This window comes from Engystomops pustulosus, chromosome 4 (genome assembly GCF_040894005.1).
Source record: "Engystomops pustulosus chromosome 4, aEngPut4.maternal, whole genome shotgun sequence".
Lineage (NCBI taxonomy): Eukaryota > Metazoa > Chordata > Amphibia > Anura > Leptodactylidae > Engystomops > Engystomops pustulosus.
The window spans coordinates 28,828,017-28,846,072 of record NC_092414.1 but is presented as its reverse complement, the minus strand read 5'-3'; the positions used below and the strand labels follow the sequence as shown (position 1 = coordinate 28,846,072).

General features: G+C 43.6%; 1 protein-coding gene across 1 annotated transcript in view; it reads right to left on the bottom strand.

The window, feature by feature from the left end:
• PDGFRB (platelet derived growth factor receptor beta) overlaps positions 1-18,056 on the bottom strand; it is a 90,609-nt gene that overhangs the window by 36,797 nt on the left and 35,756 nt on the right. Inside the window, exons 2-6 of the mRNA XM_072145598.1 lie at positions 7,821-7,880; positions 6,633-6,929; positions 3,482-3,748; positions 1,983-2,113; positions 257-422 (exon numbers count right to left, since the gene is read on the bottom strand). Coding sequence (XP_072001699.1) covers positions 257-422; positions 1,983-2,113; positions 3,482-3,748; positions 6,633-6,929; positions 7,821-7,842 — 883 coding nt within the window. The 5' untranslated portion in view covers positions 7,843-7,880. The remainder of the gene's footprint in view (positions 1-256; positions 423-1,982; positions 2,114-3,481; positions 3,749-6,632; positions 6,930-7,820; positions 7,881-18,056) is intronic.

Here is an 18,056-nt window from a genome sequence, read left to right as displayed (position 1 = left end):
TTGGGCTGTTGATGGTGGAGATGGGTGTTCTCCTCATCGAAGAGAGAACATTAACCAAGGTTCACAAACCATAGCTAGAAAGTCTTCACAAATGTTCCCCAAAAACTTTTAGAAGGAATTATAAGTTCAATTACTAAATGGTCTACATGAATTAAGGGAAACTTATAATGGTTCCACCTTCACATGTCCACCATGTTTAGGAAGGTTCTACATTGGTCTGGTATAGAACTATGAAATGTAATAAAATGTTTCATACCTATGACCTCAACGTAAACACTTTGTGTGTCGTAGCGTCCTAGCATTTTCTCCTCCACCATACATGTGTAGTTCCCCGAGTCCTCCATTGTGGCTTCTGTTATGGTCAGGTGGGAAATCACAGAACTAATTTCCATTTTATTTCCATTAAAATATGGCCGACCGGTCTGTAATTGTAAAAAAAAAATTCACGCCTTCAATGGATAAAATAGATTGGGAATTTTTTTTTGTGGGATTATGTTTTCTAATGAAAAGGTTATATGCAAGTCAATCAAGTTAATTCCATAACTATGCATTGTTATAGCAAGCCGATCCCCACCGCCCATGAAGTAGACGCATGTTTCTTTATGTGAAAAGCAAAATATTACATTCTGGATCTGAATTCCGGATCAATGCCCCATTCCACAAAAATTCTGGTGTTTATAACTTCCAATATCATTATTTGCAAAGACAGCATCCAAGCCCCTCCTGAACTTGGATATTTTATCAGCCATCACAACATCCTAATGGGGCACATTTACTAGGGGTCCGAATCGCGTTTTTCCGTCGGGTCTTCTGAATTTTTCCGTTTTGCGGCGAAACGCACGCGATTGCATTTTGTCGCATCAGCGACAGTTTCCATGCAATGGAAATCAGGGGGGCGTGGCCATCGGAAAACTTGAAGGATTCAGAAAAATCGCGCTATTTAAAAAAAAACGTGTCTCTTGACCCACCGTTACATGCACCAGGAAGAGGATGGGGAACTCCGGAGGACCTCGGCGCAGCAGCGACACCTAGTGGATATCGGGTGCACGGCCTTAGTGAATCGCCGAAAGACCCGAATCCTCGTCGGAGAATGCGCCGCTGGATCGCGAATGGACCGGGTAAGTAAATGTGCCCCATAGTGTCACTGCTCTTACGGTAAAGAATCCCTGTCTTTGTAAACCAAATACCTGATTGTCATCATTACAGACTTAAATATTTAAAAAAAATTATTCAAAGATTTGTACATAACGATTGATCTATCTTGTGACTTAAAGGGGTTGGCCACTGATAAGAAAACTTACCGGTGTAAGTATTAGACCCAAACAGGGTCACCTAGATCATACTTACCCTGGTATACTTTCTCTGTAATCCCCAGGAGCCATGGGTCATGTGACCTAACAGCAAAATGACTGTAGATGTCCCTTGTCCTGCTGACTTGTGGCAGATAAAGGGGACCATACAGAGATTACTGTATGCACACCCTATCCATGAACATCACTCCAACCACTGACATGATCATGGAGTAGTGATGGGGCATGCATACAGTAATGACCGTTTTGGGTTCCCTTTGTCTGCCGGAAGCCAGCACGACATGGGACAACTCAGGAAGTCCTGCTGCCGGTTGGTCACATGACCCTGGCTCATACAGACTACAGAGGGTACTTTATCAGGGTAAATATGATATGTGTGACCCCGTTTGGCATCTTATTAGTGGTCAACTCCCATAATCCACTTTGGAAGTAGCAGCATAACACTGGCAAGTGCTGTATTCTGCCTATTAATATCCTGAAGGCTGAGTAATATTTATTTATATGCAAATTAGCATGTTGGTTCACAGTGGGCTTGGCCATGACTTCCAGAGCTTCCTCCCTTATCCAGTTTTAAATAAATGACAGTCAGCGTGTCATAACTTAGGACCAGACCGATGCACCAATCATCTACCATGAGGACACTTCACAGACAAGTCTTGTTATTGTACTTACCTTGATACCTGGGTAGTACCAGGTAAAGTTTAAAATTTCATTATCAAAAACTGTGCAGAAAACTGTGATATTTTCTCCCTTTCTTACTATACTGTTTGAGGCTTTGACTGTCATGTTGAGGTCTGGCGACACTAAAAGTAAAAAGAAACCATAAAGCTGAAGAGAAAACATTGCATAAAATATACTGAAAAGCAACAATCAGAATGGCAAATCCAACTCTAAAATCATGTAATTATATTATGTTCTGTGCTGAATAGTGTCATGTAGGGACATTTTATGTAGAAAAATCAGCTGGCAAGTACAATGGGCCTGATTTGCCTAAAGACAGTGGCATGTGATCATCTGGCATTGCCATCAAATGAAGCTCCTTTGGCTACATTGAAGGGGCTACATGTGTTGGCCAACCCTTTCAGTATAGCACACAAATCTGTCTATGATCAAATTTAGCAAAGCAGATGTCCCAAGACGTGATAGAGAAGTGTTTAAAAAGCTTTAGAGCTCCCTCTAGTGGTAGCAGTAGAACTCCATCATGTTATCATTCAAATATTTGTTATATAGGGAAATGGCTCTAATCTCTATAAAAATATATACGGTAATAAGAAATATAATAGTCAACTACAAAAGATAAAATATATATTAACAAAAAAAATATACTATAATAGTTGAGTGTATTCTTTTGTGTGGTCAGTGGGGAGGAGTGTATATTGTTTAGAAGCACAGTCTAGGACATAGTTCTTATACATTGGACATAATACTGTAAGTGACTGTGATATTTTCAGGGGTGCGGTGTGGAGATGTGTATGATACTAAAGACACCTGGGTAACACATTTTGCAGGTATACATCATGGCTGTGAGAAGTCTTTGTTCCATGCATTATTGAAAAGAATTGCCATGGGTGAGGAGTCCACCAGGAGGGAAGATCAAGATGGACTAGATGGACCAGACTAGCACAGAGAGAATAGAACAACTCTGTGTGCAGTACAATTATTACTGCTAGATATATATGTACGGTAGAATCACCGCTGGTAAATATTTACAGTATATGTATAGTATATTCATTTATGATATATATTTATGTGTTCAATATATTATTTTTTGGTATATATTTCTGTTTGTAGAATTTTCATTGCAGATGTATTTGTGTTATATTTACAGCTGGTACATAATTTTGGGTTTAGTATATTAACTGCTGTTATACATTGATATATTTTTCTACATAGGCTCAATCGGGAAATCGAGCATCTGTACTCCAATCCAAAGTTTGCATTCAACCCATTGGAGTCTTTTCACGCCACTGTGTACAACCTTCCTACAAGTGTTATTTTAGATATCTTGCATCTGCCCTATACAAAAGTATGATCTAACACTACTCTTTCCCACTTTCTCAACCCTGTTTAGCATAGTTTTACATTTCCTAAATAGTTGTAGTAAATAGGAGAATACATGTAAGATCCTGCAGGTTACAATATTTTCAGAATCCTAGATATGGATAGGTTACCTTGTACAGTATACATATAAAAAAGTTCTGAATTAACTTCAATCCCATCCAGGGAAGCTTTACAATAATAATTAGTATCTTCGTAATGCCCGGTGAACCCCTTCTTGTGGTCATAGGGGTAAGGAATTTCAATATCATTTGCCTTCTCGTGAAGAGTCACGGTTGTATTGGGGTTGGTTACCCGACAGGGAATAGTGGTTTTACTCCTTGCTATCACAAACAAGAACTCATCATTTTCTTTAATTGGCAAAAACACCATATTAGGATCTGTGAGATAAAAATAAAACACAGACATTATTCAGAAATCTTCTCTCTCATTTATCCTGCTTATCTTTAGGGGAGTGCAGTAAGTAAAGGGTCCCCTCAGTCTCTCATACACATGTTCAAAAGTCTTTCATATTACCATATATACTCGAGTATAAGCAAAAAAATGTGCTGAAAGCCCAAACTCGGCTTAAACTCGAGTAAAAATAAATACATCAAAACTCCCCTTTCTGGCTTCCCCTGCTGCTGGCTATATACTGGGGCAGGGGGCTGGCTATATACTGTGGCAGGGGGCTGGCTATATACTGGGGCAGGGGGCTGGCTATATACTGGGGGATATGGGCTGGCAGGCTATATAGTGGGGGGCAGGTGCTGGCTATATACTATGGGGCAGGGTCCGACAGGCTATACACTGGGGAGGCTGTGACCAATGCATTTCCCACCCTTGGCTTATACTCGAGTCAATAGGTTTTCCCATGTTTTTGTGGTAAAATTAGGGGCCTCGGCTTATACTTGGGTCGGCTTATACTCGAGTATATACGGGTAAATTATTTTTTTAAAGAACTGTGAAACAGATCCTAGTAACCTGCTAATTTAGCTGTCTTCCTCTGTACCTCTGTATAGGTGCAGTATTGAGGTAGATTCTGGGCCCACCAGAGAATTCTAGGATTCTCTGTTGTGCTAGTTTGATGCAAGCTTTCAGGCCCCTTCATCAGGCAAGGTGACAAATGCACCACTGAGAGAAGAAAAGATCTTTTGAATGTTTTTCTCTCAGTGCTTCATTTGTACATTGCCTGTTAAAGGGGCCTGTGTGCCCTGAAAGCTGGCAACATATATACAGTATATACTTGCGTATAAGCCGACCCAAGTATAAGCCGAGGCCCATAATTTTACCACAAAAACCTGGTAAAACCTATATTTTTTTTACTCGAGGATAAGCCTAGTTTGGGGTTTCAGCACATTTTTTTTGTGCTGAAAAACTAGGCTTATACCCGAGTATATATTTTTCTGGTTAGAAAATAAAGGTACCATTCCTTAAACTCTTGTGTATTTTCTAGAAAAAAGGTTTTTTTGGGAAATTTTTTTATAAAATTTTCACAATATAACAATGATGTTAAAGAATCAAGCATTTTGACCCATTGAGCCACCATACACTCATAACCAGGGGTCCCCAAACTTTTTACATAGGGGGCCGTTCACGGTCCCTCTCAGACTGTTGGAGGGCCGGACTAAAGTTTAAAAATAAATAGCGGTACATGTGACCGCATCCATAATACAATGGGCACCCCCTCAATTAATTATTTAATATACTGCACCCACTTGTGAACTATTTTATATATTGGCCCAATGAATTAATTAATTGAGTCAATTAATTCTTAAATATACGGGGACCCCTCTCCATGAATTATTTTCTATGCTGCTCCCCCCATTAATTATTTCCTATGCTGCTGCCCTCGTTAATTATTTCCTATGCTGCTACCCTCATTAATTATTTCTTATGCTGCCCCTCCATCATTAATTATTTCCTATGCTGCCCCCCACCATTAATTATTTCCCATACTGCCCCTCCATCATTAATTATTTCCTATGCTGCCCCTCCACCATTAATTATTTCCCATACTGCCCCCCCACCAGTAATTATTTCCCATACTGCCCCCCCACCAGTAATTATTTCCTATGCTGTACCTCCATCATTAATTTTTTTCCCATACTGCCCCTCCATCATTAATTATTGTCCATACTGCCCCTCCATCATTAATTATTGTCCATACTGCCCCTCCATCATTAATTATTGTCTATACTGCCCCTCCATCATTTATTGTCCATACTGCCCCTCCATCATTTATTGTCCATACTGCCCCTCCATCATTTATTATTGTCCATACTGCCCCTCCATCATTTATTGTCCATACTGCCCCTCCATCATTAATCATTTCATATAGTACCCTGCTGCTGGTTAAAAAAAATGAAAACCATACTCACCTCTGGCAGCGGCTCCCGCGTCTTCTTTCTTCGGGCTGCTGTCGGTCAGGAAGGGGTGACGTCATCACGCGGCCGCGCAGCCAGGTACAAGGAGCGATGTGCGCCGGGGTTGTCTTCCGGCCACATCGCTCCACCTGTAATAATAGTGCTCGAGCGGACACATTGGCCGCATCGAGCACTATTAAGGGACGGGCAGGAGCTTCCTGTCCGGACGGACGGAGGCTCCTGCCCGACTGCACTCCTCAGCAGGAGCTGCTGGCGCTCCAAGCGCTTCATGCGGCGGGGGCCGGATGAAAACGGTCCGTGGGCCGCATGTGGCCCGCGGGCCGTAGTTTAGGGACCACTGCTCATAACAAATGAGCAGCGATAAAGTTATTGCACAAATGTATTTAACATCACATTTTTTTTTCTGTCCTAACACAGAACTTTCTTTCTCTAAACTAATACTATAGCAAGGATCCAAAACAGAGGTCCAAGTGATTCACTATGCTTTGGTATCACATTTAACATAAATGCAGTATAGAGTAAATAAGTACAGTGTATGTACAGGCGGTCCCCTACTTAAGGACACCCTCCTTACAGACAACCCATAGTTAAAGACGGACCCCTCTGCCCACTATAACCTCTGGTGAAGCTTTCTGGATGTTTTACTATAGTCCCAGATTGCAATGATCAGCTGTAAGGTGTCTGTAATGAAGCTTTATTGATGATCCTTGGTCATTACAGCAAAAAATTTTGAAACTCCAATTGTCACTGGGGCAAAAATAAAAAATTTATCTAGAATTACAATTATAAAATATACAGTTTCGACTTACATACAAATTCAACTTAAGGACAAACCTATGGACCTTATCTTGTGCGTAACCCAGGGACTTCCTGTATAAGAATATGTTGTCACTCTTACCCGGTACAAAAATGTAGACGGATTTGACCTCCATTCTGTCATATTGATGTGATTCATTGTACATACAGGTGTACATTCCCGTATTCTGCCCTGTCACATTCTGTAGGGTCAGTGTATTCGTGAACTTGTCGTCACTGTAGTCCAGCTCTGAATTGATAAAGTTGTCATCATGTTTCCAGGAGATGATTGTGTCCGCTGAACAACTTATCGAAAAAGAGCTGTGTAGACCGAGGACAATCTCAGGTTCACTCTGACTGATGTCCAGCGACGCGGCCGTCCATGAGAGAATTAGCAATCCTAGACAGAGCAGAGGAAATTATATTGTTTATCAGTATCTATATATCTATCTATAGTGTTGGGTTGTGTTCGGGGGTTTCAATGAACAACATCTCTTGATCAGTAGTGGATTATAAAATAGGCGGTTTGGGTGGCCGCCCAGGACCCATGACCACCTGAACGCAGTCAACAAGTTTGATACTGCCATGTAGAGATAAGAGAAGGACCTCCAACCATGAATCCCTTCAGCTCTCAACACATATGTATAGATCTTTGAAGATCATCCAAAGGTCCTTAAAAGACAAAGGGGACCCCCCCTACTTTCCCAAGTAACTTAATTTTAGTACCAAATCAAGGAAGTAAATGCCATTAAAGGGGTATTCCCATGAAGAAAAGTTAGGCCCTATCCAAGGGATAGGGCCTAACTTGCTGGTCAGTGGAGGTCTCAGTGCCCCCACAGATCCCAAAAACAAGGGGTCTATCGTGCTCAGCAATTTCCGTCAGCTCCATAGAGATTAATGGTGCAGAACGGTCATGCACGGCCATCTGCTCCATTAGTCTGACGGAGCAATGAGGGGTTTAACAGAGGTACCTGGGACCCCATCGGACCCCTCGTTTTTGAGATCTGTGGGGGAGCCCCACTGATCAGCAAGTTAGGCCCTATCCATGACCGTTCTGGACCATGAATCGGAAATTGCTGAGCATGATGGACCGCTTGTTTTTGCGATCTGTGGGGGCACCGTGACCCCCACTGATCAGCAAGCTAGGCCCTACCCCGTGGATAGGGCCTAACTTTTCTTCATGGGAAAACCCCTTTAAATAATTAGACTTGTAATGGGCCGCAATTTTCATATAGCCCCGGAACCATGGCCGTCTTAATCTGCTCTTGATAGACACCTATGTATAAAGTACCTGTAAACAGTTGTAGATACATCTTCTATGGTTCTCGACAAGGACTCCAGCCGTATTATCCTGTACAGAAGAAAATGTAAAGAAATCATTAGATGTGGATCCACAGGAGTCCTAAAAACTATGTAACACGTACGTTGTAAAGCCTGGGCTACAAAACCAGGCAGAGAGTATATAATAATATATGAGGACATGATAGATTGCTAAATGTAAAGATGATGGATAGATAGATAATCAAGATATATATGTAGATGATAGATACAAGATATAGAAGATTGAAAATTACATAGATGATTAAAAAGAAATGCTCTACCGTATTTCATATATGTGTCACCATTTTATGGCCCCTACGATCCTCTCATGGCTACATCTCCCGGACTTATAAGGTTCTGTTATTTCACATGATTGTGCATCGCTATATATTTTCTGGCAGCATATAAGACCCTGTGCAGTACACATTCCTGTTGTGAGCGTTTGGCGTAACACAATGGTCTATTTCAATGTCTTTCCCACACAATCCCCCTCAGAACAGAACTGTTCTTTCTCCACAGAATGATCCCTTATAGTCTCTGGGCAAATATTTGAGGAACTGGAATGAAACCTAGAAGTATAAAAGGGATTTAACAAGTTGTAAACGGGACTAAAAATCAAGAAAACTCTTGGAGGTATTTACAGAAGATGCACCAGGCTCCGGCTATTGTGAGAAGAACCATGTCCATTCATGTGTTGTCCCATCACAGTGGGAAGTCCACACTGTACCAACATTGCCCAGTAGGACACCATTGAACATCAGGCGTAAAAACTGACTTTAGGGTTATAGTAGACAGTTCTGATTACCCTACGTAATAATGGGTTTTATCTTTCTTTTAGTAGGGCATATTGATACATGAAAACCAACAGATTCCGGGACTGACTCCATCATAAAAACACAAGCAAATTTATGTAGAATCTTTCTACCTCACCTTCATCTTCTCTCAGTTAAATCCATACATTTTGGACCTTTCCATAATAAGTTGCAGTCCCAAGTCCCACGGCTGCTTTCCATTGAAGATAGCTTTAATGTTCAATTTTATATAGGTGATTAGCCAAAACCCAACACAACTCTCACAACTTTTAGTCATAGACCCCTTTTCTGTCTTTAATACCCCCAATCAAACAATTTTTTTTACAAAAGCGCCTAAGTAAATGAGCTATGAAGCTATTCTCTTTGCAAGAAGTTTTATATGATTTTTGTTATATTAGGTGGGCTTTTGGGTGCACTCAAGATTTTAAGCCAAGTCTCTATTCTCTTCTGTTTCATCAGTGGTGCGTTACTGTTGAATTTCATTGTGGTTTTACTTTCGCTCTCTAAAAGACCAACACAGAGGTCCTACTGAATCACAGTTGGTAATTTACTAAGGGCCCGAATCGCGTTTTTCCGTCGGGTTACCCAAATATTACCGTTTTGCGCAGATTTTCCCCGAATTGCCCTGGGTTTTTGCCGCATGCGATCGGATTGTGGCGCATCGGCCCCCGGCATGCACGTGGTGGAAATCGGGGGCATGGCCATCAGAAAACCCGACGGATTCGGAAAAACTGCCGTATTTAAAAAAAAAAAAAATGTGTCGCTTGACACGCACTTACCTGCACCCAGGCTAGCTTGGTGCACTTCAGTGAACTCCGACGGACTTCAGCGCAGCAGCGACACCTGGTGGACATCGGGCGCACTACCTTAGTGAATCGCCGGAAGACACAAATCACCTGCCGCTGGATCGCGAATGGACCGAGTAAGTAAATATGCCCCACAATGTTTTGGGATCATATTTCACCAGAATGGAAACTTTTCCATCATATACAGCATTTCTACAAGAATATCATATCATGTGATGCTAATCTGATTCATCAGTTTTGTAGTCAAGAACTCAATACCACATCTTTGTGAAGACTAGAGAAGAGTCAACAAACTTTTTGGAGCTCTTGGTGAACCTATGAAGCTGTTTTGATGCTATTATAGTGGTTAAAAACAGTAGTCTCGAAGGATATGCAATTTTGGCCTGAATTACTTTTTATAGGGGCTATGTATGTTCTGGTTAGAATTATGGTGAGTAGAGATAAGTGGGCATGAAATGCAACCCCCCCCTTCCTGCAAACATACCTAAACAGAAGCATATTTCCCGGAGGGGTTCAGCCATACTTGGAGAATCCAAACCTGAACAGGTCCGCTCATCCCTAACGGTTTTGTTTCTTAAATTTTCTTTTTTGGGGGGGCAGCACGGTGACTCACTTGTAAGCATTACAGCCTTGCTCTTTGGGGACCTGCAAAGAGTTTGTATGTTTTCTCCGTGTTTGAACTTTGAGTTAGGGACTAGAGGTTCTCCATGAATGATCTGGTGGTCCCCTTCTATAAAGAAGATGGAGCCAAAAGTAGAAGGTTCCAGCCACTGTTTAGTGGTGGTGCTGAGTAACTTCTGCACTACTGCTTTTCATGCAGCTGCGGTTTCTTGCTGTCATTGCTATAAACTTTTTTTAGGTGACCTCCTGGCATTGGAAGAGCTTACCAGTGTGGGGCGCAAGTATCTGACCCTACTGATTAGATACTAATTACCAGGAAGTGGAACCACAAAGAGGTAGGATGGATGAAGATGCCAGACAACTCAGGTAGAGAATGTCTACGACTTTTATTCTAGAATAATAGGACATGTTATACTTTACAGGCAAAACATCTGAGTTTTATTGCATTGTAGGATTTCCTTCTCTTTTAAATGGAATCTATTGTCTTGAGATGAATAAATAGTTGTAAGATGGCGGAGGAAGATGGACATTATGCAGAGGAGTATGGATACACTTACTGCTTTATGAACATTGTGCTAGCAAATATACCAACACATACTGAAAATAAGCTACTCATGTTTCCAGAAGCAAGGTGACCATAAGAAGATCAGAATCTTTTATGGACAGGCTGTCGGCTGTGGGCAAACCTCAAATCACCTTGTTCAGTGTTGAGATTTGGTACTTTATGGCGGAAGTAGACCAGACTAATAACCAATCTTTCATTTTCGTGGACAAATCAGGGATTGGGAGATGCCAAGAGAACTGTTGTGTCGAATTTTCAAGAAAACGGCAATTGGGTTAGACTGAAATATCATGTATTTTACATGAACTAAAATGCTCAAAGCTTTACCTCGAAGATAAGTAAGAGCTCTGCTTTTTGAGACTTTGCCTTTTAAGATCTGTGCAGACATACAGCCATTGATGCTCCACTTGGGAATTCTGGGAAATATGCAAATATGATTTTGAGGATAGGATAAGGAAAAATATGCCTCTTTTTGATACCTTGTAAAGCAGCCCCTTTTTACAAGCAAGCATGACTTTCAGGAAGCCTTAGGACATGATGTGGGATTAAAGGCTAAATAATATATCTATTCCATAAGATTCCCAACTGTAGACAGCACTGTTTCAATGTAATTGCCAATATTGTAATAGTCAATATCAATATGAAATAACAAGATGCAAGGTTAATACCTTAATTGTAAGGCAAGTAGATGTCCTCTATAAATGGTCCACCAGACCTAACATAATCTAAGAGCCTCAATTTACTGTGACTCCCCAACCATGCTAGGCAGCCAGGAATGGAGACTTCAACCAACAGGACCATTGAGGAACACAGTGGGGCACATTCACTAAGGGTCCGAATTGCGTTTTTCCGTCGGGTTTCTCAAATTTCTTTCGATTTGCGCCGAATTCCCCCGGGATTTGGCGCACGCGATCGGATTGTGGCGCATCGGCGACGACTATCACGCAACAGAAATGGGGGGGGGGGGGCGTCGGAAAACCCGACGGATTCGGAAAAAACGTGGAATTTTTAAAAAAATTTGTGTCGCAAAAATAGCACTCACATACACCAAGACGGAGGAGGTGAATTTCGGCGGACTTCAGCGCAGCAGCGACACCTAGTGGACATCGGGCACGCGACCTTAGTGAATCCCAGCAGAACCCGAATCAGCGTCAGAAAACGCGCTGCTGGATCGTGACTAGACCGGGTAAGTAAATCTGCCCCAGTTACTTTTAGCTGTCCAGAATCAGACAAGTAACACCTATGCAATGTGGAATCCTAAATTCTATTTCCCCTTCAGCCCAAAAACATAGCCAAAGGCTCATTTCCCTCATAGACGCAAAAATGAACGGACCTGATCTGAATCGTTGATGACCAGGACCGTTTTTGTTTGGACCTGTATCTATTCTAAGTTGCACCCCTTAATATGTAACTTTTATTTTTATGTATTCATGACATGCAGCAGCCTGGAATGTCATGTATACAATAACTTTCTTTAAAAGAGCCAAATATGGGATTTCTGTCATGCCCTGGTCTTCCTGTGACAGCACTGTCATTTTTTATTATGTCGTCTTCTAGAAAGTAACTTCTGTGTTCTCCTCCGAAACTTCAAGTCTCGGCAGCTGCTGGGATTATTTACCCTGTTCTTAACCCTGTTTTACACTTTTTTGGCTGCTGAAATATACAAAGAAAATTGGTCCTGTCAAGGAAAAATTCACATCTTCGAGTCTTTAATAATAAATTGACATTCAGGACATTTCAATAAATTTGTCTGAAAAATTGCTCCAGCGAAATTCCTATATTTTAAGTCATGTTATGCTCTCCTGTTATAGCATTCCAAAAAAAGGAATACAGATTTAAAAGTAGACTTTTACTTTTGCTTAGTGTCAGATAACTAGAGATCAGACCACTAGGACTTAAAGGGATCAGGACTTAAAGGGATTTAAAAGTCCCCCTTAATCCGCACTGTGAATGTCAGCACGGTGGCTCAGTGGTTAGCACTACAAGTTCAAATCACATCCAGGTCAATATCTGTATAGTTTGTATGTTCTCTACGTGATTGCGTGGCTTTCCTCCAGGTCCTCCGGATTCCTCCCACAATCCAAAACATACTGGTAGGTTGATTAGATTGTGAGCCCCATGAGGACAGAGACTGATTTGGTAAGCTCTGTGTAGCGCTGTGTAATCTGTGTGCGCTATATACATAAAGGAATTATTTTTATTATAAGAGTCATTGTACCCATTAAAATTCACATCTATTCATATTGATGGGGCAGGGGAGACCAGGATCCAGGCCATAAATATCTATGGCGGCACAAACGATATAAACATTTGAATGTCTTATGTTGACAATCATTTTACATGGAAATAATCCCCTACTGGGCTTAGAAAGGTTAGAAAAAGATATTAGTCCATCCTATGAAATTATACCTAAATTATATCAGATGTCCACTGCTCGCATAGTAAAGATTCCCTGTCTATGATGATGGTCAAGCCACCTCTCCTCTAGGTGTAGAGGATGCCCCCTGTATATGGTGATGGTAGAACCGCCTCTCCTCTAGGTGTAGAGGATGCCCCCTGTCTATGGTGATGGTAGAACCACCTCTCCTCTAGGTGTAGAGGATGTCCCCTGTCTATGGTGATGGTAGAACCGCCTCTCCTCTAGGTGTAGAGGATGCCCCCTGTCTATGGTGATGTTAGAACCACCTCTCCTCTAGGTAAAGAGGATGCCCCCTGTCTATGGTGATGGTAGAACCACCTCTCCTCTAGGTGTAGAGGATGCCCCCTGTCTATGGTGATGGTAGAACTACCTCTCCTCTAGGTGTAGAGCAGTGGTTCTCAACCTTTCTAATGCTGTGACCCCGCAATACAGTTCCTCATGTTATGGTGACCCCAAACCATGCAACTTGCAGTAAAAACACAATAAAATTGCGGCTCTGATGGCTTTAGGCGACCCCCGGTTTTGGTCGTTTGACCCCCGCTGGGGTCCCGACCCACAGGTTGAGAACCGCTGGTGTAGAGGATGCCCCCTGTTTATCGTGATGGTAGAATCTTCTCTCCTCTAGGTGTAGAGGATGCCCCTGTCTATGGTGATGTTAGAACCACCTTTCCTCTAGGTGTAGAGGATGCCCCCTGTCTATGGTGATGGTAGAACCACCTTTCCTCTAGGTGTAGAGGATGTCCCCTGTCTATGGTGATGGTAGAACCACCTTTCCTCTAGGTGTAGAGGATGTCCTCTGTCTATGGTGATGGAAGAACCGACTCTTCTCTAGGTGTAAAGGATGCCCCCTGTCTTTGGTGATGGTAGAACTGCCTCTCCTCTAGGTGTAGAGGATGCCCCCTGTCTATGGTGATGGAAGAACCGACTCTTTTCTAGGTGTAAAGGATGCCCCCTGTCTTTGGTGATGGTAGAACTGCCTCTCCTCTAGGTGTAGAGGATGCCTCCTGTCTATGGTGATGGAAGAACCGACTCTTCTCTAGGTGTAGAGGATGCCTCCTGTCTATGGTGATGGTAGAACCACCTCTACTCTAGGTGTAGAAGATGCCCCCTGTCTATGGTGATGGTAGAACCGCCTCTCCTCTAGGTGTAGAGGATGCCCCCTGTTTATCGTGATGGTAGAATCTTCTCTCCTCTAGGTGTAGAGGATGCCCCTGTCTATGGTGATGTTAGAACCACCTTTCCTCTAGGTGTAGAGGATGCCCCCTGTCTATGGTGATGGTAGAACCACCTTTCCTCTAGGTGTAGAGGATGTCCCCTGTCTATGGTGATGGTAGAACCACCTTTCCTCTAGGTGTAGAGGATGTCCCCTGTCTATGGTGATGGAAGAACCGACTCTTTTCTAGGTGTAAAGGATGCCCCCTGTCTTTGGTGATGGTAGAACTGCCTCTCCTCTAGGTGTAGAGGATGCCTCCTGTCTATGGTGATGGAAGAACCGACTCTTCTCTAGGTGTAGAGGATGCCTCCTGTCTATGGTGATGGTAGAACCACCTCTACTCTAGGTGTAGAAGATGCCCCCTGTCTATGGTGATGGTAGAACCGCCTCTCCTCTAGGTGTAGAGGATGCCCCCTGTTTATCGTGATGGTAGAATCTTCTCTCCTCTAGGTGTAGAGGATGCCCCTGTCTATGGTGATGTTAGAACCACCTTTCCTCTAGGTGTAGAGGATGCCCCCTGTCTATGGTGATGGTAGAACCACCTTTCCTCTAGGTGTAGAGGATGTCCCCTGTCTATGGTGATGGTAGAACCACCTTTCCTCTAGGTGTAGAGGATGTCCCCTGTCTATGGTGATGGAAGAACCGACTCTTTTCTAGGTGTAAAGGATGCCCCCTGTCTTTGGTGATGGTAGAACTGCCTCTCCTCTAGGTGTAGAGGATGCCTCCTGTCTATGGTGATGGAAGAACCGACTCTTCTCTAGGTGTAGAGGATGCCTCCTGTCTATGGTGATGGTAGAATCGCCTCTTCTCTAGGTGTAGAGGATGCCCCCTGTCTATGGTAATAGTAAAACCTCCTCTCCTCTAGATGTAGAGGACGCCCCCTGTCTATAGTGATGGTAGAACCTCCTCTCCTCTAGGTGTAGAGGATGCCCCCTGTCTATGGTGATGGTAGAACCACCTCTACTCTAGGTGTAGAAGATGCCCCTGTCTATGGTGATGGTAGAACCACCTTTCCTCTAGGTGTAGAGGATGCCCCCTCTTTATGGTTATGGTAGAACCGCCTCTCCTCTGGGTGTAGAGGATGCCCCCTGTCTATGGTGATGGTAGACCCGCCTCTCCTCTAGGTGTAGAGGATGCCTCCTGTCTATGGCAATGATAGGACTGCCTCTTCTCTAGGTGTAGGTTCCCCTGTGTCTATGGTTATGGTTGAACCGACTCTCTTCTATGTGTAGAGGATGCCCCCTGTCTATGGTGATAGTAGAACCACCTCTCCTCTAGGTGTAGAGGATGCCCCCTGTCTATGGTGATGGCAGAACAGCCTATTCTCTAGGTGTAGAGGATGCCCCTGTCTATGGTGATGGTAGAACCTCCTCTCCTCTAGGTGTAGAGGATGCCCCCTGTCTATGGCAATGGCAGAACAGCCTCTTCTCTAGGTGTAGAGGATGCCCCTGTCTATGGTGATGGTAGAACCTCCTCTCCTCTAGGTGTAGAGGATGCCCCCTGTCTATGGCAATGGCAGAACAGCCTCTTCTCTAGGTGTAGAGGATGCCCCCTGTCTATGGTGATGGTAGACCCTCCTCTCCTCTAGGTGTAGAGGATGCCCCCTGTCTATGGCGATGGCAGAACAGCCTCTTCTCTAGGTGTAGAGGATGCCCCTGTCTATGGTGATTTTAGAACCTCCTCTCCTCTAGGTGTAGAGGAAGCCCCCTGTCTATGGTGATGGTAGAACCACCTCTCCTCTAGGTGTGGAGGATGCCCCCTATCTATGGTGATGGCAGAACCTCCTCTCCTCTAGGTGTAGAGGATGCCCCCTGTCTATGGTGATGGTAGAACCACCTCTCCTCCAGGTGTAGAGGATGTCCCCTGTATATGGTGATGGTAGAACCACCTCTCCTCCAGGTGTAGGTTACCCCGTGTCTATGGTTATGGCAGAACCGACTCTCTTCTAGGTGTAGAGGATGCCCCCTGTCTATGGCAATGGCAGAACAGCCTCTTCTCTAGGTGTAGAGGATGCCCCTGTCTATGGTGATGGTAGAACCTCCTCTCCTCTAGGTGTAGAGGATGGCCCCTGTCTATGGCAATGGCAGAACAGCCTCTTCTCTAGGTGTAGAGGATGCCCCCTGTCTATGGTGATGGTAGACCCTCCTCTCCTCTAGGTGTAGAGGATGCCCCCTGTCTATGGCAATGGCAGAACAGCCTCTTCTCTAGGTGTAGAGGATGCCCCTGTCTATGGTGATTTTAGAACCTCCTCTCCTCTAGGTGTGGAGGATGCCCCCTATCTATGGTGATGGCAGAACCTCCTCTCCTCTAGGTGTAGAGGATGCCCCCTGTCTATGGTGATGGTAGAACCGCTTCTCCTCTAGGTGTAGAGGATGCCCCCTGTCTATGGTGATGGTAGAATAGTCTCTCCTCTAGGTGTAGAGGATGCCCCCTGTCTATGGTGATGGCAGAACCTCCTCTCCTCTAGGTGTAGAGGATGCCCCCTGTCTATAGTGATGGTAGAACCACCTCTCCTCTAGGTGTAGAGGATGTCCCCTGTCTATGGTGATGGTAGAACCGCCTCTCCTCTAGGTGTAGAGGATGTCCCCTGTCTATGGTGATGGTAGAACCACCCCTCCTCTAGGTGTAGAGGATGCCCCCTGTCTATGGTGATGGTAGAACCACCTCTACTCTAGGTGTAGAGGATGCCCTCTGTCTATGGTGATGGTAGAACCACCCCTCCTCTAGGTGTAGAGGATGCCCCCTGTCTATCATCATGTTCCGAGTACATTTTCTGATTCATGTTTATTCATAGTCAGGAAACAAGACTGATAACTAAATCCCTGGACTCTCTCCGGAATATTTAGTCTACAATTTTCTCCGTGCAGTAAGACCTATTTACTTCCACTATTTGTCATCAGCGTCTTTTCCCAGCAGTTTACTCTTTCCCTACTGGGTCGTTGCCCCCTTCGTAGCACCATGTGGTCTGGGACCGTTTTATCTCCTTAAATCCAAACAGATTTTTTTTGGCTGGATCTTCCAGTAATTGCAACATCCCGTTCTTGAGGTCTCCAGTCTCTCATGACATGGAGGGCAGATTAGCATCACTTTTGTTTCTGTCTCCCACCCTACATATGTCCTGATAAGTAACATCATCCACCAAACCCCGGGACATAGGGGTCTCCAGAGATGTAAACAGCCAATGACAAAAAACAGAGGCTCTAAATATGAAACCAAGACAGAGCGTAATCCCGGGAGGGTCACACTAGTCAAACAAAAATACACATGAAAAATGAGTTGCTAAAGTCTGTCTCTCGGAAATTGGTTTTCTGTTGTTTTAACCGGCTGCCCCATTATTCAGATTTTACCAGAAAATGAGCTGCGATAACAAAGGACGCGAAAAACAGAAGCAGTTATGGGGTTTGTGGTCAATCACTGAGATACTTTACGTCACAATCACAAAGCAAATAAATACAATGCAAGGGATTTATTAACAAAAATACACAAAAAAACATGGAAGGCAAAAATCTAAATGAGACCCCCCCACACTGGTACTGAGTTAACACACCATTGTATCTTCCCTAAATCTTGTTTTTCCAGTCTGGTTTCCCAATTATATGATATTTCTAACACTTCTATATTCTTCACAATGTCTATTCTTCTGTTTATGTGCAATTAAATAGATTCCCAAAGTTTCACTTGGTGTCCCTAAAAACTTCTATGCAGTTCAAACTGTGTCAGCATGTTATAGAGCAGGAGGAGCCGGTTTCTCCGAATCCGTCGGGTTTTCGTTCG